Raw genomic sequence first — 23,814 nt, forward strand, 5'->3', positions numbered from 1 at the left:
ATATCTCCGAGTCTCGAAAGGGTAGAGACATGAAATTCGGTATATGGACTTCCCATTTAAAATAATTAGAGATATGTCTCACAGTTTTTTTCTAATATTTCCCTTGGAGAGGAAAACTGCGGGAAGAAAAAATTCCAATTTCCATCCTTTCACGTCGAGTTTCAAAAAATCTTTCCTTGGTAGTACCTTACGCCACAATTCCTATGCACTGTCAAAATTTAAAGTTTCTAGGTTAAGCGATTTAGCCTGGCCGTTGATCAGTCAATCAAGGAAAAAAAAAACATTTGGATCATATGGTGTCAGATAACGTTTTCACTAGCGTGGTATATACATCATTTTCATACGAGCTTTTGTCTTAATTTAATGGGAAAGTCGTTGGTTGTACAAAGTAGAGGAGAAGTTAACCTTTGTGTTCTATTGGAAGTATAGTCTGTCAGGAAAGTAAATGTACACCTGCTTTTTGTGAATACCATGACCACCGTAACTTTTTGGCGGATTCAGACCAAACTTAGCACAAACATTAATTGTTGAAATATCTTGAATGGGCTCGTTAGCCAGAATAATCAGATAAAAAATGTTCAAAATGGCGGCCCTTCCAGCTCTTAAAAAGTTTCAAGGGAACCAAATTTTGCCCATAAATTGGTATTCACAAGGTTTGATTGACTTTTTATCTTTAACTGAAATATTTGTGTGCAAGGAAATATTGAACCCGATTAATCACCTAAAGAAGGTTCACCCCCTTTCTCTACGGTTCACGTCATTTTTTGCAGGGGGAGAGATATTTTCCTATCGGAACAAGACGATTGTTAGTGATGATATGAAGTTACACATTGAAAGTGAAGTAACTTGTGAAACGTGTTATTTCAAAGAATAATATAATAAAGGTGCTTTCCCCTAACACAGAGAACTGTAAATCATGTATTTCGAGTTCGGGAGCGTGAATGGCGAGGAGTGTTATTTGATTTGCTTTTTAGTAACACATTGCATTGGAAATTGTGGTAGGGAACATTAGTGGTAAGTAAAATAATAATAATAATAATAATAATAATAATAATAATAATAATAATTATTATTATTATTATTATTATTATTATTATTATTATTATTATTTAGTAGTAGTAGTAGTAGTAGTAGTAGTAGTAGTAGTAGTAGTAGTAGTAGTATATATTACGAGAAGTGTTGTTTGTGGCAACGCAATATCTTCCTCAATTCTTCATCAAACATAATGATTGAAACGCAATATCTCCCTTACAGACAAAATATTAAGAATTATATCGAGAGAACGGGAAATGGTAGAGTGATGGGAGTAACGTTGGACAGTATGAACTCATAATACTCAGAAAAATAAACGATTTCAATGGAAAATGAACGAAGAGGCATTGTCATGGGGAGTCATAGAGTCACGGCAGAGCCCTCTTTAGGCAAAATGTCGATAACTTATATCGAGAGAACAGGAGGTGATAGTGGGATGGGACCAACGTTGGACACCGTGAACCCATAAGCTGCATCGAAAAAAATATGAGGGGGCGCTAGCCAGCCTTAAGCCTTACTTATTTCTACATGATAATATAAAATTATATTGTGCGAAATATACGCACGACTTAGCTAGTAATATTTAATATTATTATTGTTATTACCAACAGCGTCTTTTCATTTCTTATGCGTGTTTGACATGAAACCAAAGAGAAGATCCATCATTCATAGAGGGAATAAGGATAGACAGTTATTTTAACTGTGAAGGACGACAAAAAATGCGAAAAGAGTGACTATCTGTAGTGAAAAAAACAATACTTTCTCCCAAATGGATAAAAAAATCTAGCCAAGACAGATTCAAACTCGGGTGGCCGGTGGGAAAAGCCAGTGCTTTGTCCACTCACCCACTGTGTCGTTACGGATTATAACCGCTGCATTAATAGCTATCACTTCCGTGGGTTGTATACTATGATCACGTGTTCCTTCTTTGCTGGAAGTCGACAATGTTCTTACATGTAGTAGTTAAACGGCTATGTAATACATAAGGTATTTAGACCTACATGCTCTCCATATAATGTAATAAAAGGGTCATCCTGGGAATAAGAAACCGAACATTGCTTGGACAAAACGGAAACTATTGGGATCAGAAGAAATATTTATCTACGAGGCATGCGCAGTAACATAATTCAGAATAGTTACTGTTTAGTTCACTAAAGGAAGAAAGGGATATAGAAAGCAAACATGTCGAGTCAACGAGGTCGACCAGAGATGACAGAGGCGGAAACAGATGTGTAGTAATACAACAACTTTTGTTAAATTGATAATTCGTTCTGTATCCTGTAATAGATTATATCACAACTTTACGGGAGAGCAGAGAAAGACTTACTAACCCTATCATATAGAAAGCTTTACTAACCCGATCATATAGACACAAATGGATGTAACTGTGAGTACTACAACTTGGATTTAACGAAAACCGTTTAGACATTCAGTGGTTTGCAGGGTTGTATATTCACTAAACGATAATACACAATACAATTCTTCATACCTCAGCTTCCAGTAGCTAGATACATGCAATTTCTGGTTAGATAATGAAACTGCTGTCGGATTTTAATACATGACGTATTGCAGGATACAAATGCTTTGCAGTTTGTTTGTAGACAGCTATTAGTTTAGTGTTCTGAAAGGTTGTGTGTAAACTAGGGATGGCCAATTCCGGATTTTTTTACTATCCGGACTTCCGAAAGTAAAACCGGATAAATTCTGGAATTCGCAACATTCCGGAAGTCGGAAAAATCCGATTTTGGAAAATTCCGGAATTCGGAAAAATCCGATTTTGGAAAAAATCCGAAATTCGGAAAAATCCGGACTATAGAATTTTTTGATTTCGTAAACATTTCGGAATTCCAGATTCTTTCCGAATTCCGGGATTTTTCTTAATGCCGAAATTTTAGCGAATTCTACGATTTTCCGAAATCCGGAAACTGAAATTTCAGCTTCCGTGAAATGAATTTCTCTCGGTTAATATGTATCATAGTGGACATAAGACTTTGACCAGGTAATGGCGACTGCTTTGAAACAAATGCAGAGTGGGAGAATTAAATCTGTCATATTTGTAGTTTCGTGTGGAGAAGAAACAAACTTGTGAACCAAAGGTTTCAGAGCAACTCAAGTTATTAATATAAACTTTGTCGAAGATTATTCACTTATATCATCACAAAAGAAATACGAAAGACGTTTTAAATCGAAGAAATATAACATACAACTTTGCAAACGGAGGCAAAGAAACCTAACGAAACCAGACTAAAGACGAATCGTTTACTGCGTAGTGATCGCGGTTCAGTGGTCAAGGCGCTTGGCCAGTAATTTACAGGTTGTTCTTTCGAATCCACGTCGGGCAATTTTCTTTTTTACTTTAGGATTTTTGATGGCGATTGATCTGCGATGACATACGTTTTATTATATTCAGATATTTGCATACTTGGATGTTTCAACATTTGAACTATCAAATCTTCGGGAATAATAATAGTAATAATAACAATTATTATTATCTCGTAGAAGATTAACGCTAGGAGCTTATTATAGCTCAGGCCATACCATTACAAGCAGAAACGTGATATTTGGAAATAATATTTGCGTTTTGTTTAATGTTGCCCACGAGAAGAGAAATTTCTCAACTCGATTCTAAAACAAACAAAATAACATGAGAATTAACATTTTACATTCGAGACAGGACAAGGCTAACTCAAATTTTCGTCCCGTTTTGGAGATGAGAATCGAGACGAGACGAAAAGTATCGTAAACATTTCTCGTCTTGTCTCGATTCTCGAAATACTGTATGCCCATTATTTAAGTAACAATTGCTTTGTAGACTGAATCTGATAGGCTATTTTGTTACTTTGTATTTCAAAGCTTATTGAATTATGGTCTGTGTAGGTATTTTTTGTAGCAAAGCTTATATAATTACCTCTGCATATCCTAAAAATTTGTTTATTATATACCTTACTGTTGCGTGATATTCAGTTATTTTTATTACAGTTATTTTCCTTAAAACATACAGTAGAATACTTTCTGCTTGAAACTTTAGTGGAATGTTTCAGTTTAAAATTTTGGTAGTTGCGGAGGTGTGTCTTGAAGGAACGGAACTCCTTCCCCGAAATCTCTAGCTTTAAGTAAGTTTTGCCAAATTTTAGGGCAGCTTTAAAACATTTAATACCATTATTATTATTATTATTATTATTATTATTATTATTATTATTATTATTATTATTATTATTACTTACCACTAATGTTACTTACCACTATTTGCAATGCAATGTGTTACTAAAAAGCAAATCAAATAACACTCCTCGCCATTCACGCTCCCGAACTGGAAATACATGATTTACAGTTCTGTGTGTTATGGGAAAGCACATTTATCATATTATTCTTTTAAATAATACTTTTTCCTATCACATTTTATATTAATATTTTTTTCCTATCCGGGGAGGATATTTTCCTATTACAAGTTACTTCACTTTCAATGTGTAACTTCATATCATCACAAACAATCATCTCGTTCCGATAGGAAAATATCCTCCCCCTGCAAAAAAAAAAAATATTTAAAAAAATAAAAAAAATAAAAAAAAATAAAGCCTGGCCTTAGCGAAAGGGCATGAACTTTCTTCTTTAGGTGATTAATCGGGTCCAATATTTCAATAAAAGAGGGTAAGTCCTTGCACACAAATATTTCAGTTAAAGAGAAAGAGTCAATTAAACCTTGTGAATACTGATTTATGGGCGAAATTTGGTTCTCTTGGAACTTTATAAGAGTTTGAAGGGTCGCCATTTTGAACATTTTCATCTGATTATTGTGGCTAATGAACTCAATGAATGTTTGTGCCAAGTTTGGACTCAATCCGCCGAAAATTACGGTGGTTATTGCATTCACAAAAAGCGTTGTGTATATGCAGATAGATAGATAGAAACACACACAGAGAGAAACTTTCGATCTGAAAGTGTTTCTTGACTCAGAGGGTGATGATTGGCAAAAGAGCCTCGCACCCGTGCTGCGTCAGACCTAACCGGGTCTGTTTGCAAAACGTATTCACCAGCTTAACCTAAACACAAGCCTCCCGGTACTCAACCTAGAAATCGTCGTTGAGAGGTTAAATGCATCTAGAGATTGTATTTTTAATGACAATGAGTATGGGTTCGAACCCCTCTACCTCCTTTTTTTTTACTTAATGAAGCTACATTGGAACGTTCAATTTTTATTCTTTACTAATTGCAAATGGCGTTTACATTCAAAATAAGAGGAATTTTGGTGGCGTTTGTTCGAATATTTTTCTCTTTCATAATGAAGAGAAGAATAAAAGCAATACGCCAAAACAAAAAGTATTATCAGTATTAAACATTACCAATAATAATTGCTACGAAAGACTAAATACGGTCTCTTTCACCACTCTCATGAGCTGTATGCATTATTGACACAAATTAAAAAAGAGCTTCTTGTAGGAGATTCGAACCGACGTCCTTTGCATTTGTAAGCCAGCACTTAGCTACTACACCAAGATCATTGCTTGGTAAACGTTTACTTGTCGGCGTATTTGCTGGTATTTGTATTTTATGTTTCCACTTCGACAAGTTTTACTCTCTTTTTCTCTGTTTAGCAGCTGTTTCTGGCTTTCTCTTCGGTGTCGTCCTTTATTTATACTATGCACTATTCGTATTCACAGCTTGTACCCTCTTTAATGTCTTATTCAGATTAGACTTTTCTTCTTGCCCCTCAGTAAGCATTTGATTGATTTAATTCTCATATTCTCCATGGCTGGAGCGCAGGAATGCCACATTCAAAAAAAAAAAAAAAGTATACATTTACTTTCCTGACAAACTGTACGTGTCCATTCACGGCTGTTCAATGCTGTCTATCTTTCATTAGCAAAGATTGTCGGTGTTATACAACACGCTTACCGGTACCAACATGTTCAAGTGATGATTAGGAAAAACAGTTTCTTACCTTGCTTATACTTCAAGCACTGAATTTGTGAATTTTATCTGCATAATCACCTGCACTACTACTAGAGTATTGTATTGTATATATATATATATATATATATATATATATATATATATATATATATATATATATATATATATATATATATATATATATATATATATATATAAAGAACCAGCCCCGATGTAGATGTGATTTGTACCGATCTTCTTTCTTCTTGAGAAGTTCGTTAACACGTGAGTTATTTTGAAAAGATGAAGTCCTGTGCACAGGCTTTATTGTATTTTCACACACATGTCTTCTACCCGATTATCTCTTCCAACATAAATCCAGTTTTTCAACCACAACCACAAAATAACTATAATTGCTAACTGCATACTAAGAAATGGCGCCTTTTATTCAACACCACGAGAGAACAGGAATGAGTTCGGGTCGTATCGGAACCAAAGACTCCCGAAACTCACTGGAAACACATGAAAGCTTGTACAACATCATTACACTGCTTATACAGTATGTTTAACAACTCTTAGTCTATTTTTTATAAATAAAAACTAGGAGCAATATAATGCTATACCACAATTATACTTTCTTTTATTTATTCATTACCTAATGTTAAAATTCATTAAAACTGGAACTATATTGGTAGAGAAATGTGGAACCTTCCTTTCTAATATAATTTTCCGCGAAGAAAATTGATACTTAAGGATTTTTCTTCTGAAAAAAAAAAGAAACTTAATTTTCATTTATCTCGAAATTATTCAAATGTGGTATAACACTATCCTGCCCCAGGCCCTTCAAATATATGTATTAAGAGCATAATTTAATATATATTAATGAAAATAAATGTTATATGGCATAATTCAAAGTAATATTGAAAATATCATTTGTATAAATACTTCCCACATTTGCTTTATATTTATGTAAAAGGTAAGGCGAAGGAGCAATCGTAGAGTAAACAAAGATAACTTACTTTTACTGTATGTAACTAAATATTGTTAATAAACTACACATTTTTTAAGAATATGAGTTACAAAGCTGTTGATATTTTTATTTCAAAATCTTATTGAACTTCTAATGCCTGTAGTTGTTACTACATTTTTAAATTTTATTATTTATTTTTGTAACTGCCTTTATGCAGCAACTAACTCATTGCTATTTTAAAAACATATACTCGTATTTGTTTGACATGGATACTGTTAAATGATGAGAATGTGTAGTTTATTGAAATTAAATATTTTGACTTTCAGGTTTCAATCCGACGACGTTAAGAGGTTCAAAAACAGGTGTGTTTGTAGGATCTTGGTTTTCAGAAGCATTGTGCAGCAGACTAAAGGAAGGAAAGTTTGAACCCACAAGCAAAGATATTGAATATTTTAATACTATGTTATCCAACAAAATTTCATTTAAATTTGGATTTACTGGTATGTATTTCATCATGTTATATCTCCTATTAAAAAAATGGCTACTTCCTCTCTTTTCTCAACTCTATACCCTCAGACCTAAATAAGATAGCAGCAGCAATCATTTAAATCTCTTTAAAGTAATATGTATTACGAAGTATAAATTTAAACTGTGAAAATATTTTTGGATCAAAAGATAACTTACTTAACTCAGTATGATGTGCTTATTCCGTAGAATATACAAAAACTCGATTTAGGGGCCGTTCAAAAATTTTGTGGCCCTTGATCCAAAACTAATTGACCCAGATTAAAATCTTTTGATCATTTTTTTCTGGATCATTCCTAAAATGTTCTGATGTTTATTCTTTCCAACCTTTTAAGATAAAATTCTTGACTCCTTGTCAGAACAATTTGAGAAAGAAAATTCTACATGGCCATAATTTCTGTTATAATCAGTATTTGCCAGGTAGCATAGAAGTTAAATCTCACATTTTAAAGCCTATTTAGAAGATTTAAGTAATGGTCTAATATTAAGTATATTCTAAAGGCTAAATATTAGAAATGCAGCTCTTTCAGTACTTTCTCACTGAAAGTAATATTCACTTTCATATTTTATGAAGGAAACACCACACGATAGAGAACTTGTGAAGACAGTGACGGGCCTTCTATCTTGTTTTTGCACAGTGGCAGCAGTTATATACATACACTGTTTAATGAAATATGCATCTTCTTCGTTGTAGTCGCCATTTCTCGTGATAAAATGGGGTTCCGTTTCGATTTTTAATATTTTGCCTTCATTTTCTTCTGTTCTGTAGTCTTCCATTTTCCATCCTCGCTTTCAAGTTGGCTTGCACTTATCCTTCCATATTGTTTTGGGTCTATCCTTTTCCTTCTTCCTGCTACTTATAGCGTTTTCCGATCTTATTTTCACATACTTGTCAGTGTCCCTTCTTCGCTTTAAATGCCCAAGATACTTTAGTTGCTATTTCTGCAACCTCTTACTTAAGGAAATAACATAATTTTAATTTTAAATCCTGTTATTGTATACTTTAGGCTAAGAGAGAAGATAGAAAGGCTAATTAATAATGGTGAAATAACAGTAATATTGACGAAATGGAATGAAGCGGGAACAATCCAAGAAAATTCTTGGACATGGTCATTGTCCACCCGAAAACCCACATAACTTGATTAAACTTGAAAGACTGCTCAAGAAGTACTTCCTCTACCTCCATGTTTCTACACAGGTTAATGAAATGATATTCTTATAAAAATATTATTGGTAAATATTTACCTACTTTGTAAATTACTGTACCTAAATGTTCAATTAAGATACCTTTTGTTTTACATAAAACGTTGTCTCATTAGGTCACAAGATCCTCCTTATCAACGCACAGTTGCACATAATTAATTTATTTTCCATATTGGCACCTTTATGCAAGAATTGATATGTGAAGCTGTTGTGTACTATATTATTCTGAACATAAGAAAGTATTCCTATAAAGTGTTTGAATTTAAGGCTGTTTGACAGAGTAGGCACAAACAAATCAGAATGGTTGAAAGAACGTAATGTTCGTTACATATCAAAATTTCGGATAAAGTTTGTGACCTCTCACTGTCATCATAATACTATCGAGCTACTTGAGCACGATCCGGTGGTACAATTTTAACTGTAAATGTTAATTAAACTTTAGGCTTCGCTTCAAAAATCGCGAATTCGGCGTGAGAAAAAGATATGTTCTCGTATATGTGGAAGCGCGAACTCTGCAGTTACAAGTAAACGAACAACTTCATAGTACTGATACTAGCCTTTATCTAAATGTTGGAAAAGGAAATGTTAATATAACATATACGTACATATTTGCACAAACATCAAACAATACTGCATTATCACTGGATATAAAAACGCACAATTATAACAGAAAGTGAGGTGGCAAACACATAAACATTCTTTGGTACGAGATAGTCATAAACCTGGACAACGAACATTCTGAAACAGCCTTGACGTAACTTCAAGACGACATATACGCTACTACAACATCGAAATAGAATCATTAGCATATACACGACAGCTACTTCGCTTTGTGTATCTTAAACTTCTCAATCAATATTCCATATTCTTTGTAACGACGAATAGATTCTTGTAAACAATATACTTAAATAAATCTCAGGGTTCGATTACTATGAATATTACGTCTGCATTTTGCGGGTATGAACATAAAATCAATAGCCACCATTTCCAAAACCGTATACTTTCCGATTGCATATACTCGGAAAAGGTTGAAAAGCTGCTATGAAAAACAATCAGCTTCTATTTTTAAATTAAGGGTTGGATCAAACCATGCTAAAAGACGTGAAAAAGAATGGTTTTACGATTACTCCTGCATGGTTATTTGTTCCTTAATTTCCTAGAAAATCCTATCCAAAAACTATTCCACACGTTACAGTAGATTATCGTAAAACAGAATTACTGTTTTGTGTGAGCTAATTCTGTATTCAGGGGGAGGAGCAAAGCTAGGTGAAAAAAAAAAAAAAACAGGGTGCAGTTTTACTATACGGATTCATACATTGTACGGATTCATTGGGCAAGTCTTTAATTTGCCCATTCCATGTCGAGAACAGAACCAAACCAACCACTGCGGGGCTTCTAACCCTTTCATACTACTACTACTACTATGGATCCTTATAGTAAAACTGCAAGAAAAACAGAATATTTACAGAAGAAACACGTTGTAATTACGGAAGGGTACTTAATGTGTGAGTAATCTGTGAAGTGAATAGAATAGAAATGCAATGCGTGTAATGGAGTAAAAAGAAATGTTGCCGGGGATGGGGGACTAAGTGAAAAACAGAAGCTGTTGCCTATCTATATAAACCTTGAAGGTAAATACAAAGTTAAACTTCCCGTGAAACACATAACCTAACCTAACATAAATAAAACTAACATAAACTAGCCAAAATTAGGCTACATTTAACAGAAAAGTATCAATTTCTAGAAAAACTCTGGTCCCCCAAAGGCAGAATTTATCCTTCAGTCTCAACAAACTGACAGAATTTTAACTTTTCATAAAATGAGATCATATAAAGTTTTTAAATTATTATGAATATTTAGATTTCATAAAGTTCAGTGTATCGATTAAAATATTTCTAAAAGAAAACGAAGAAAATTCCATAAAAGATAAAACATTTCAGAACTAAATAATTTCGATTGTTTTCTCCCAAATCCTGCGCTATGCTTTCGAATATCCTTAAATTAATATCAACAAGAACAATAAATAAAACATTTACATCAAAATTAACATAATAAATTAAGAAAAAAATAGAACAATTAAGTCATTTTGAACACATTAAATGAAAATCAGAAAGATGGTATTTGAAGAAATGATTTTGTAGCTGTCCGTTAAAAGTTCCGCAAACTTGGTTATCATCACAGAATAAGAGACAATTTTCTCAATAATATCTGAGTTTTCCGGTTTACGCTATCAATGTTAAGATCTTATTCCGCAGTATAACTCTTGTTATAACAACACAATAAAATAAAACATAATACATCTGAAACATTAATTAATTGTACTTCCGAAAAATCAAGGTCGGAGATACGAAGTTCATTCAACTATAAACGAAGAAGTTATTGTATGTATGTTTGTTTGCTTCAATATATTTCAAGGTTTCCCTCACTTTTCAGGTCCAAGTTTAACTGTAGATACAGCTTGTTCTTCGAGTGGTGTAGCACTTCATTTAGCAAATAAATCAATCATAGATGGTGAATGTGATGACGCGATTGTCGTAGGATGTAATCATATCCTCGTTCCCCAAGCAAGTCAAATCCTAAACAATGCAGGACTTCTCAGTCAGGAAGGTGTTTGTAGAACATTTGATATAGAAGGTAAACTTACTGTTAATGCATGTATGTAACATTTGTGATATGAACAATAATTAAATGTATTATTTCATATAAAATATTCTCGATAACATTTATATGAAACAATCGTAACAGAACTGAAGAGAAAGTCAAAACTTTTCGTCGTACTGCCACACATATATTGTTTAACAATCAAAGTTAAGGTAGATATATCCATGTGCAGTCTCCATGTGCTTCATAACTGCAACACTCGTAAACTTATCTACGTATAATATTCTTTCTTATCCAAAGAACTAGAAGTTGCTGGAAATCAAACTTACCTTGGCTCATTCATTTCAACTTTAGTTTAAGGAACAAGTATCAGACAGAGTGCAAGTTTTGCAGGCGACTGTACAATATATATATATATATATATATATATATATATATATATATATATATATATTCGAAATTTACATATATATTTCGGTGTGTACTGAAGCTTGAGTGTTAATTACCATTTCCACTTATGAGTTCAATAGAGGATAAGTTTGTCACAGACAGCAAGTGAAAAGCAAATTAGATAGACAATATGTTTTGAATTAAAGAAGACCACAAAATTCAAAGGAATATACAGCTAACTCAACCAATACATGTTATGCAATTTACGCTTAGGTCCACCCTTCAGTTGTCAAATCCATTATACAAAGAGGGATTCTGAGCACGCTACTAGTTTGCTTATATTATTTTTCACTTATACTATTTGGTGTCCCACTTATAATTTAACATAGGTGACATTGCACATTCTTGTAGTTAATTCTGATATTTTTTTTTTAAATTTTGGTTTGATATTGAATGATTGATTATGACTTTTTTCTTTTTGGTTGAAACTGAATGTTTTATATCATAAATACTATTAAAATATAAATCATTATTATTGGTACATAAACACTGAACATTTGTATTATTAACACATTATAAAGAAATATTTAATTCAGTAAAACTGCATATATCTGTGTAACGACGAAGTACATTGTCCACCTATCTCAAAAACTCACAAATAAACAGGGCAGCATAGCACGTTATCCTGATACAGTTTTGGTTATCAGACGGAAGCTTTGAAGTTTACCGACAAATTGCAGCATTTTGCAAGGGAAAGTATTGAAAGTGAAAAAACTAAATGAAAAGTTTCTCTTTAGGAGCAGAGGTTGTTAAGATGTAAACTTTTCTCCGTTGTAAGAACGACTTTAAGCAAATTTTATAGAAAATGAGGTTAAAATTGAAGTACAATGTATCCTCATAGTTCTTTTCATATAGACTCACAAGAATTTTCTTAAAATTATATAATTGTCGACATTAGAAGAAATAGAAAAGTACAAAGGAAAAAGGGAAATAAGTGACAAAAGGAAAAAAAATAATTAAAGTTCATTATTCTATTTATAAAAGACGAACGTGTCAATGTGTCATCCGCTAACAAATATCGCTACATGTGTTGCCTGTCTTACGCTAATAGATGTCGCTAACATGCAAGCAATTTGTAGATTTCAAACAATTGTGACGATTTAATTGCAAATTGAAAACTTCATTATTTCAATTTAATTGTGTCAAAATAGGGTAAGATCTGTAACCATATTTGCATTTGAGCACTAATATATTGGGACGCTTGCATTAATATATATAGTTGCAACTTAAACTCCATTGCTTCAATTAAATTATTTCGCAACGGATAGTAAAGATACTGAACAAGAATGTGCCTTGTTTCTATGACCACCGTAATAAATTTATTGTTGAAATATCTTTGTAATATGAGATATTCTATTTTCATTTCCAAATTCCATTTCGCAAAACTGAAGAACTCACTATTCCCGAAATTCCTCACTAGCGACGCTGAAATGCAAAATGGTAGTATCAGCGACAAAGAAAACTTACTGTATGCTCCAATATACTAAACTTTCATCGGTAACCGTTGTTCATAGCTAATTACTTTTAAAAAATATATTTAAGCATGACTAAAAAAGACAAGGATGGGAACCCTCTTTATTTATGCTCAAATAGATGTTTTAAAAGTAATTTTCTTGAAAACACAATTATTTTGTACTTTTTACTATGATTTGCTTTATTTCCAAAGAAAGAGTGCTTTTACTTAAAAAAATTAAATTTAAAATTAAAATATTTTATTATTATTACCTTCGTTGGAAATAATCCATTTCCGACTTCCTTCATTTACTTTGATATTTAACTTTAGTTTATACTTTTTAATTTCTGTGATGAGTTTTGGCATGCTTTTCACAAAACATTTGTACATTTGTTGTTTTAACAATAGTAATTTATCTTTGCTATTAGGGAAAGGCTATGTTAGAAGCGAAGCATGCGTCGTTGCTTTTGTGCAAAAAATGCAAAATGCCAGACGGGTATACACTGAAATCATCCACACCGGTGTTAATAGCGATGGCTATAAGGAAGGAGGAAACAATTCTCCTTCCAGTGCTCAACAGAAGAATCTATTAGAAGAATTTTATTCGCAATGTGGTGTAGACCCATCGTCAGTTAGTTATGTTGAAGCACATGGAACAGGAACAAAGGTAATAAAATCGCAGTCTAATGTCACACTACTTTCTTATCACGGGCACTTTAACTCGTACAGGTTTACTTTTGGCGCAACACTCGAAATAATTGTTCAAAAATTAAAATTCTTTCACTAATTTCCTTCTTATTGCCTCCTAAATAAATTGCGCTGGACGACATGAAAATATCTAACTTGGCACAGATAAAATTCAAGGGAGCTACCAGAATGTAATTGTTGAAAAATTAAAATTATTTTACCATTTACGTATAAATATGGCGTCCAGATGTATGGCATAAAAACTGTAGTGCAAAACACGGACCAACCTATGCTAGCTTTCTACTAAGAAGCACGAATGCTATCTGACCGACTCGGGGCAGGGAGAAGCTGGAGCCCGAGCGTCAGCGAGGGACGCGTTCGAAGGAAGAAGGCGCGTCAGCAACGGTGGATATATGCGTAAGCAAGGGTGGTGAAAACCAATATGTTTTGGCAATAATACAAGTTTCAATGGCACTTGTAATGGTTTCATACTAGTAGCGCTCCACTTGTATACATAAAATACAGCCTCTATGCATTGTGCAGAAATGCACTGCCGGTGGAAAATAATATCTAATATAGTCATCTTAAATTGCACTCAATCATTTTATCTGTCGTGAAACACTTGTAATGATTTGACACTAGTAACCATACACTTGTAAACCTAAAATACTGGTGTATTACTTTGTATTTAATTCTATCGCCTGTAGAAATTTGTTCTTTATAAATATGTCTTTTCGTACAAAGTATTGAATTTTACCTGGAACTTTTCCAAAATGTGGTGCGCCAAAAGTAAACTAGCACTCCTTAATTTGCCCGTTTTATCTTATTATTGCAAAAAGAAAAAGAATAGTAGAGTAGTTTCAAATATCAATACCAGAATAGAAATATACATCTTATTTTCTATAGTTTTGTTTTTTAAATAGAGACCCTTCTCTATGAGGCATAGTCTTATAATACTAAAGTAAAACTGATAAAGGACATTTTCCTTTTAGTTGTTTAACATCCATATATTAGCACAAAGTTCGTTATATTATAATTTCTGGAACTAATTAAAACATAGTTTACTTACTAAATGTTCAATGATAACACTCAAGATAAAAATCTATTTAAACAGATATATCTTTCGAAGATTTTCTGCATTTACTTTTTTATTTTCACAAAATCCCTTCTTTATAATTGAGAATATATCCACTATTAATGGTTTCTTTACGTAATATCAGAACTGTCTAGAAGAACATGTTTATACATGTCTGGCTACAAAAGTTAACAAGTTAAATGTTTAGATCTGGCCATAAAGAAAAATGTCATACAACACGGACAATTGTCATATCAACATTTACATATTTATAAATGTTATCGTTATAGTATACATGATGAAATTATATCTGTACATGAAAAACTGGAGGTAACAGCAATAATATTTACAAGTAACATTTACGATTGTAGTTCTATAACACTTGTAGAAAACACTGGAAAATTTTATGTATGAGTTTTTCTTTTTCTTTTTTTCTTTTCTTTTTTTTGTTTGAATGTAGGAAATATTTCGCATGAATATATTTAACTTCATAGAATATATGCTCGTATAATAGTTATTAACAAATTTATTTGACTTGTATATTATTATTTATCTTTCAGATTTTATACCGAGCGCTATATCATCTAAACCGTATACACCTTAATCTTCTATCTCCTGCTGAAATACTGTCTTCCGTATGAAGCCCCTTCTTTACTCTTTCTGCTAGATAAATACTGAATAATGTTGATGAAAGACAACGTCTCTGTTGAACCCTCCTTTCAATTGTTCTCTTTTCCGCCACTTTCTCCTCTATTCTTACACTTACTTGTTAACTCATATATAAAATATATGTTTCTTATGATTCTTCGATACTTCTATTCCAGCTAATCAACCTTTACAACTCCCATCAACAATTTCCAGTTCATATATTCAGAAGCCATTTTTAGATAAATAAATACAACACATATCTCTTTGCTTTTTTAAAAAGTCTTTTACTAATTACCCATATCATCTCTTGTGCTCTTATCTCTCCTAAACACAAACTGCTCGTCCTCAACTTTCTCATTTGTTCTTCTATTCTGTTATCTGTTCAGTATTTGAAGCAAAACTTTTTCCTATATATGATGTGGTTCCAATACTTCCGTCCAAGTCACATTTTTTTGAGCTTTATTATCATCTTCAAGAAATCTTTTGGTCATTCTCCTGTTTCATATACTTCATTACACTACACAGTCAGAACAATTCTATCTTACTCTTTTCCCATTAACTCTTAATGAATTCAATTGATGTATGTATTATTTATGCCGTTTGCTTTCTATTCTTCATCTCGGATGTTTTTCTGAACTCGTTCTTAATATCATAATCCTTTTACTGTCCTCGCCTATAACATTTTCTAAATTAACTTCTAGGCCATGCTATCTATGAAATACAAATCATCAACATATCCTTTCGATCTTCCTAAGAGTTTACTCTTCTCGCTAATTACCTGCTCATTTTTATTTTCCATTATCTTATTCCCTTTAAATTTCCATAGATTTGTCTTCTTATACATTTCCTCATAACTAATAATTTTTTTTTCGAATTTTCGTATGAATCGATTTCTTACTTCTTCATTTCTCAATTTTTCAGTAACCAATTTGTTACTTCCTTACTTTTCTTACGGTTCAATTGGATATTCAAGTGAAGGTTGTATATCCACTCCCGTCAGCATAGTTATAATCAGATAAAATGTGCATTTGCGTTATTTAAGTTATTCCAATATCTTTCCAGAATCAATATATTTCATATCTTCGACAACCTATTAAGAAATTACATGTTAGTCTTCTTTTCTTAGTCTCGTTGAACTTAATGTTGTGAATTGCCTCCATATCTTTATATAAATGACAATGGTGCGCATGCTCAAAGATTATTATCGTTTGATTTGTTCCTTTGCAGATTATATTTTTTGGATGTTATTTTCGAAAAAGGCTCTATTGCCGCTACTACATAAGGTTGTTCGGTTAATATCCGACAAATTTACAAAGTGTATTTATCCTATGAAACGCCATTGCATCACCACCGGTTATCTTCTATCGGACAGCCAGCATTGTTGACTATCGCCCGACATTACAATTTTCATTGCAACAAACTACGTTCGAGCATAGACATGTGAATTCCACCATCCTGTCATTCCTTCCTGCAGGTTTTCCATACGCAATGAGGAAAATCTCTCTGTCTTATTTATATTGTAGTCGTTGGTATAGCAGTCCAGATACGTATAAATTAATTAGGATAGCGTCAGAACTTTCGACAAGAATGTCACGAAAGAGAAAAAGCAGAGTTCCGTTGTCAAATACTTCTATATAGCACAATTTGGGTTTGCCTGGCCACAATGTCTTTTAAACTATGGTCATCCTGATAGTAAAATATTTTTCCGACACAATTTCACTATTTCATTATGAGGAAAGTGTGCGTGGAAAAAAGCAGTGATGTGCTCTTCACAATAACGGTTCGTTTTCAGCTACATTTCATTAACACTAATAGAACCTACGGCACCTGGAACCTGAGATAGCACACTGATAACGACATTGATTTTATGTTTCTGGAGCAACTACACAGATGTTAGCAGCATTATCAAATCAGTTGGGTATAATCCGAACATCCTTCTATATTATAAGAATCAGTAGTGATCATAATACAGAACTAGTGTAAGTTTTAATATTCTAGTGCTGTATTCTTGAGACATGACGAATATCACTTGAAGTTTTTTGTAATTTCTACAAAAAAGATCTTATTTATGTTATGTAAATATCCTATAATTGATAACTGTGTATATATCTGTTGGAAATAACAACTATTTAATAAAAGGTTGTTCAATTTATTTCTGTTGATAATATAAATTTCACAAGGCAAATTGTTTGTTTCAGATGGGTGACATAGAAGAAGCAATAGCATTGGCTGAATTTTTTAGTAAGAATAGAAAGTCTGTCTTACCCATTGGAACCATAAAACCTAACATGGGCCACACAGAAGCTGCATCTGCTATATGTTCAATTGCTAAGGTTATAATTGCTATGGAGAGTGGAATAATCCCACCAACTGTAAATTTTAAAACTCCAAGAGCAGAAATAGCACATCTCATTGGAACCAAACTACAAGTAACACAAAATACTTATTACAACATTACTCTTTTAGAGATTGTTATAAACATCTATTAAATTTCTAATATCTAGAAAGGATTTAAAGTCATCGATAGAAATAGTTTAGGTGTCATCAATTGTATGTCTCCCAAATTAAAATTAGCTAAAATTTAGTCTCACTAATTTACTGCAAAAACTATCAGCCATACCTTCTTTAGAATATATAATTCTTGAAATTGTAAAGAACAACTGCTTTGAAATGTTTCTATCTATGGTAATGAAATGATTTTCAACAATCAACAATATTTTCAGACTTAAATGGTTAACTAAAATCTGGAAACAAATTCCTGAACCTTTGTTGTATTCTGTTTGTTTATAACGCATTAAAAAGATATCTCGATGAAAGGACATTTTTCTTATATATATGAAATGATTTATTCCAAACGATCCAAAACGTTTCTCATATTAAACGTGCATTTACAAACTTTTACCATGATAAATGTTCATAAAAGTTTTTAGAGTAACATTTGAGTGTGTACTATAAAAGATGTATGTAAGAAAAATATTTAGTTTATTAAACTATCGTCGAACTTCGTACATTAAGAAAATTGTGAAATATATCGAAGATTGAATAATTAATGACGAATATTGAAAGCTGGGCTAGTCTCTAAGAGACATACAAACAGTTTGAATTCAATAACAAGAAGTTATAGAAGCGTTATTTTTCTTGTCACCTACTTTATCTTGCAATTAATTGTAGAACACAAAATTTGACAAACAGCCCATAGCTTTGGTAGGACACTCTCGCTGTTGAGACAAAATTATAAATTAAAGTTTCACATATTTAGGACTTATGCCGTTGTCCTAGGCGGTGCAGTGACACGTCAAATCTCCTTGAACTGAATAATCGTTGTTGGATTCGTCTACACTCGAGACTTTATAACGAGAAAAACGCCAGAGATCTCTGTTGATAATTTTGATCGACACATCATTTGTGAGCTGTTTCCACAAAAACGTTTTCCGACATTTGTAATACATTTTCGTAATAATAACATACTGTTTCTTTGCACCTAGGTATAGAGATCCATAACTACTAATCTTATTCTTCCTACATGACAATGTAGTTTCCTAAGTCCTAAGTAAAAATGGACCAGTATTAAAATCTTGCACTTTAATTGATCTAAAGATCTAACTTCTTCATTATATTCTGATTTATGAGGGACAATCATGATCAGATTGTGTATATTTTACGAACTCATCCGAATGTATTATTTAGTTGGTTATTGACAAAATTCTAGATACAACCACTACAGAATTAGATTTTCAGACGTGTCATTGATTCACGTGAATCAAAATTCAATTTCCAATGGGGTCTCTATTAATATATAGGGAGTAGGCATAAGATTAAAGAAACGAAAATTTTGTCATTTAAAAGAATGATGATAATGATAGGAATGTAGTGGAGGGAAACAAAGCAGATCAGAATTCTTGGAGATGGGTAAGCACGTAAGAAAAAAAGGAAGGCACATCACGTGAACGTATTTTGTTTAAAAGTATTAATACATAAAAAACGTATATTTTTAGAGTTAGACATGGCAACAATTGTGAATAATCGAAAACATGCTGAATGACGAGGTTAAATACTTAAAATCATAAATATAGTCATGAAACTTTGATGATACATACATATCCTGAAAAGCTGAGAATTACAGTAGTAGAAGCGAGTGCTTTTAGTGTCATGCCATGAGTAATCTCTATAGAACGCCACTCGATAATCAGATATCTAATTATTCAAGACTTGTGTTCTCAGTAATGTCTCCATAATACAGTAGTTTAATATTTTTTTGTACAAATGGACATATCAAGCATAATTCTAAAGTCCATAATTATTTCCTGTTTCCATAGGTCTATGAGTTAAAGACTATAAGTTGATATTGTTTCATGATAATCTACTTTTATAAAACACTTCTAACAGAGAATTTGAACAGTAGCTTTTATACTATATTTTTAAACGAAATAATTAGCTGAATTATTAATTTTCATTGCTATATATATACACACACACAGGGTGTTAATGAACTATACCGACAAACTGTAAGAGGTGTTCCTTACATCAAAATAAGTCAAAAAGTTCCTATTGACATGTGGGGAAAAGTTCAGTTTCAGAACTAGGCCTGTCCAAAATCACAAAAAAAAAGAAAAAACAAATTTCAAGAGGCCCTATTTCGAATTCGAGAAATCGTGCAGTGGTGGTCCTTATCAGCGTAAAGACACATACACAATCCAAAAATGCATATTTCATTAATGTTCAATGAGTATGCAGAGTATTCCCTGCAGGGTGAAATTCCCAGACATGCCATCAACCGAATTTTGAGATATGCTCTGACTTTATGATTGGTCCAAAGTACGCAAATGACAAGCCTTGACAGCAGTGAACATGGAATTCATTGGCGCGATGAGGAAGTGTTACGGATCGTCAACAGCACGGTTTCTCGTACTCGGAAAAAAGCATTCTGCGATGTTTTCTTTCACGCTTATAAGTGAAGAAAACGTGAAATATACCGTAACGAAATACATCGCATCACACGTTATTCCGAACACACACACACACACAAAACATGGAGCTGCCGGTTCCTAACACTTCCGTCTTTCCTCTGAAGCATTGGATGTCCATTGTTGTCAAGGTTTACCACCAGCCTACTTTGGATCCTTATTGAAATCAGGGTAGATCTGAAAATTCTATTGAAAACATCTGAGAATCACACCTTGTAGGGAATACCCTCTACACGTGTTGACAATTGATGAAATATGCAATTTTGGATTGTGTATGCATGACTTCCTTTACGTTGATAAGAACCACCATCCATAATTTCTGGAATTGAAAATAGGATCTATTGAAATTTAGCTTTATCGGGACTTTGAACAGCCTTGCTCTGAAATTATGCACTTTTCACAATAGGTCCATATGAACTTATTTTCTTATTTTGATGTGAGGAATTATCTCTTACAGTTTGTCGGTATAGTTCATTAACTCCTTATATATATATATATATATATATATATATATATATATATATATATATATATATATATATATATATATATATATATATATATATATATATATATATATATATATACAGTTCTACAGGTATTATTAATTATCTAGTACATATTTTCAAGGTAGTGACAGATAAAAGAGATTTCTGTGGAGAATTGGCAGCCGTAAGCACTTTTGGATTTGGCGGAACTAACATGCATGGATTATTTCGTAAACATTTTAAGGAAAAGACTCCCGCAATTACCAATGGATTGCCTAGACTTATTGTAATGTCCGGAAGAACAGAAGAAGGAATCGAAAACACTTTACAGAAGGTAGAAAAATCTAACTATATCAAAATATAAGTATAATGAGTAGTTTAATTTCAGATTGAAATATTCAAAGTTCTGTGTGTACAATATCAGCTTAAGAAATATTCTCTTTAGACTGTTTTACTTATTTTATTGGTGTGCAATTGTTGAATTTTCACCGTTCAGGATTGATGCTTTCTTTCCAGCTTTCTGCCTAGAAATGGATTAGAATTTGGTAAGTTTCAGATTAGTTACGAAAACAACATGCTCTTAATTGTAGAGAAAGTACCGTATTCAAAATATTTACCACAACTATACTATCAGTATACAATACTTACATAAAAACTCAGCTTTTCTTATGAGGATACAGTAATCATTTGGATCAACTTTTCATTAGGGTACAGATTAACACTATTAGAAGATCTTAGAGCTTAGTATATGTACATAACAGGAAAAGCCAATATGTGTAAATAAAGACACTTTACAAAAATGTGAAGAACAGGCAAGGGTTATGAGTAGCAATAATTAAGTGGTATCCGAAACTCCTGAGTAACTGAGGGATAACTCTTCGCAATTTCAAAAAAAAAAAAAAAAAAAAAAAAAAAAAAAAAAAAATCTCGCGAAGATACACACGCATCTTTCAAAAGTATAATTTTAAACCCACCTATAAACGTATAAAACGCCATTGCCACAATTATTTTTTTCAGAGAAAGAGAAGCTATCTGGAATGTATCAAGCTATGTACATGAAAAAGACTAGAAAGCAATTACGAAAAAGAATATACAAATAAAGGTTATAGAACATATTAGAAAGTTCAATAAAAGAGATATCTCTGTATATAACTTCTCAAAACATTTAGGAGGAAACTACATAACATTAAAGAAATAGAAATCTTGCCAACCCGATATCACACACTGAAAGATACATTCTGGGGGCGCGGTGGCTCAGTAGTAGAGCGTGCACCTCCGGTGCTTGGGGTCGTTGGTTCGATTCCAGCTCGCGCCGTGTGGACTTTGTGGTATACAAACACCGTGCTCGTGGGTTTTCTCGGGGTTCTCCCGTTTCCTCTCACTTTCTTTATTCCACCATTTTATTCATTTCTCATCATCACTGCCTTCTTTAGTCTAACCGGCATAACGGTGGGACGTAAAACTTAAAGATTTCATTTCATTTTAATTTTCGAATCATGGAGGACGATGGCTCAGTAGTAGATTGTTCACGTCTGGTTCATGGGAACCCTAGTAAAATGCCAGATTATGCGAGTTTGGGTGGACGACTCGTATTGGGTGGAGATTCCAGTCTTTCGTCCTACATTCTAATTCCACCAATTCTTTCATAATCATTTACCTTTATTCTAATTCCACCAATTATTTCATAATCATTCATTTTTATTCTAATTCCACCAATTCTTTCATAATAGTTCATTTTTATTCTAATTCCACCAATTCTTTCATAATCATTTACCTTTATTCTAATTCCACCAATTATTTCATAATCATTCATTTTTATTCTAATTCCACCAATTCTTTCATAATCATTCACCTTTATTCTAATTCCACCAATTCTTTCATAATCATTCATCCTTATTCTAATTACAAGAATTCTTTCATAATCATTCACCTTTATTCTAATTCCACCAATTATTTCATAATCATTCACCTTTATTTTAATTCCAAGAATTCTTTCATAATCATTCATCCTTATTCTAATTACAAGAATTCTTTCATAATCATTCACCTTTATTCTAATTCCACCAATTCTTTCATAATCATTCACCCTTATTCTAACCCCACCAATTCTTTCATAATCATTCACCTTTATTCTAATTCCAAGAATTATTTCATAATCATTCACCTTTATTCTAATTCCACCAATTCTTTCATAATCATTCACGTTTGTTCTAATTCCACCAATTCTTTCATAATCATTCACCTTTATTCTAATTCCACCAATTCTTTTATAATCATTTACCTTCGTTAGTCATCCGTCTTTTTTATCCTAAAGGATTGTCTACTTTAGTATACGGTGAGACTTAAAAAGAGAAATTTAATTTCATTTTACTCACAAATCATACTACATACATTGTCTTGTAAATTGTCTTTTAACATAATTAACGATAACCTAAGTGGGACATAGGGACATATGAGTTTATAAAAGAATATAAACAAAAATTTCAATACAAAGACCCATAAATAGTCAATAAACACAAATTATGTCAGTGCAGGGGCGGATCCAGGACCGATTTCTGGGGGGGGGGGGCGGTGGGTTGTCATACTGCTACTTTTAAGGGCTCCAAACTTTGGGATGGGTTTTATTTATGTATATAAAATAAGAAAGTTTCCTCTTCTGGGGGGAAGCGATCGGGGCGATCGCCCCCCTCTGGATCCGCCCCTGTGTCAGTGTGAGTTGTTGAGTTAGTAATTTTTTCTTAATTTAACATTAGAAAATATTAAGACTTGGCAACACTTTCAAGTCAAAAAGAAGAGAACGGAATACAAAAAATATGGTAGTCATTCAG

The 23,814-nt window shown here is 32.6% G+C and overlaps 1 protein-coding gene across 6 annotated transcripts in view; it reads left to right on the plus strand.

Moving 5' to 3' along the window:
• Positions 1 to 23,814, plus strand: part of LOC145672463 (fatty acid synthase-like) — a 342,995-nt gene that overhangs the window by 193,852 nt on the left and 125,329 nt on the right. For 5 of the 6 annotated variants that reach the window (XM_081741622.1, XM_081741632.1, XM_081741625.1 and 2 more), the window contains 5 exons: positions 7,219 to 7,392; positions 11,054 to 11,254; positions 13,553 to 13,791; positions 17,733 to 17,963; positions 21,129 to 21,320. In XM_081741622.1, coding sequence (XP_081597748.1) covers positions 7,219 to 7,392; positions 11,054 to 11,254; positions 13,553 to 13,791; positions 17,733 to 17,963; positions 21,129 to 21,320 — 1,037 coding nt within the window. The remainder of the gene's footprint in view (positions 1 to 7,218; positions 7,393 to 11,053; positions 11,255 to 13,552; positions 13,792 to 17,732; positions 17,964 to 21,128; positions 21,321 to 23,814) is intronic. The other variant, XM_081741635.1, reaches the window with a different exon arrangement.

This window comes from Thermobia domestica, chromosome 2 (genome assembly GCF_964235325.1).
Source record: "Thermobia domestica chromosome 2, izTheDome1.hap1.1, whole genome shotgun sequence".
NCBI lineage: Eukaryota > Metazoa > Arthropoda > Insecta > Zygentoma > Lepismatidae > Thermobia > Thermobia domestica.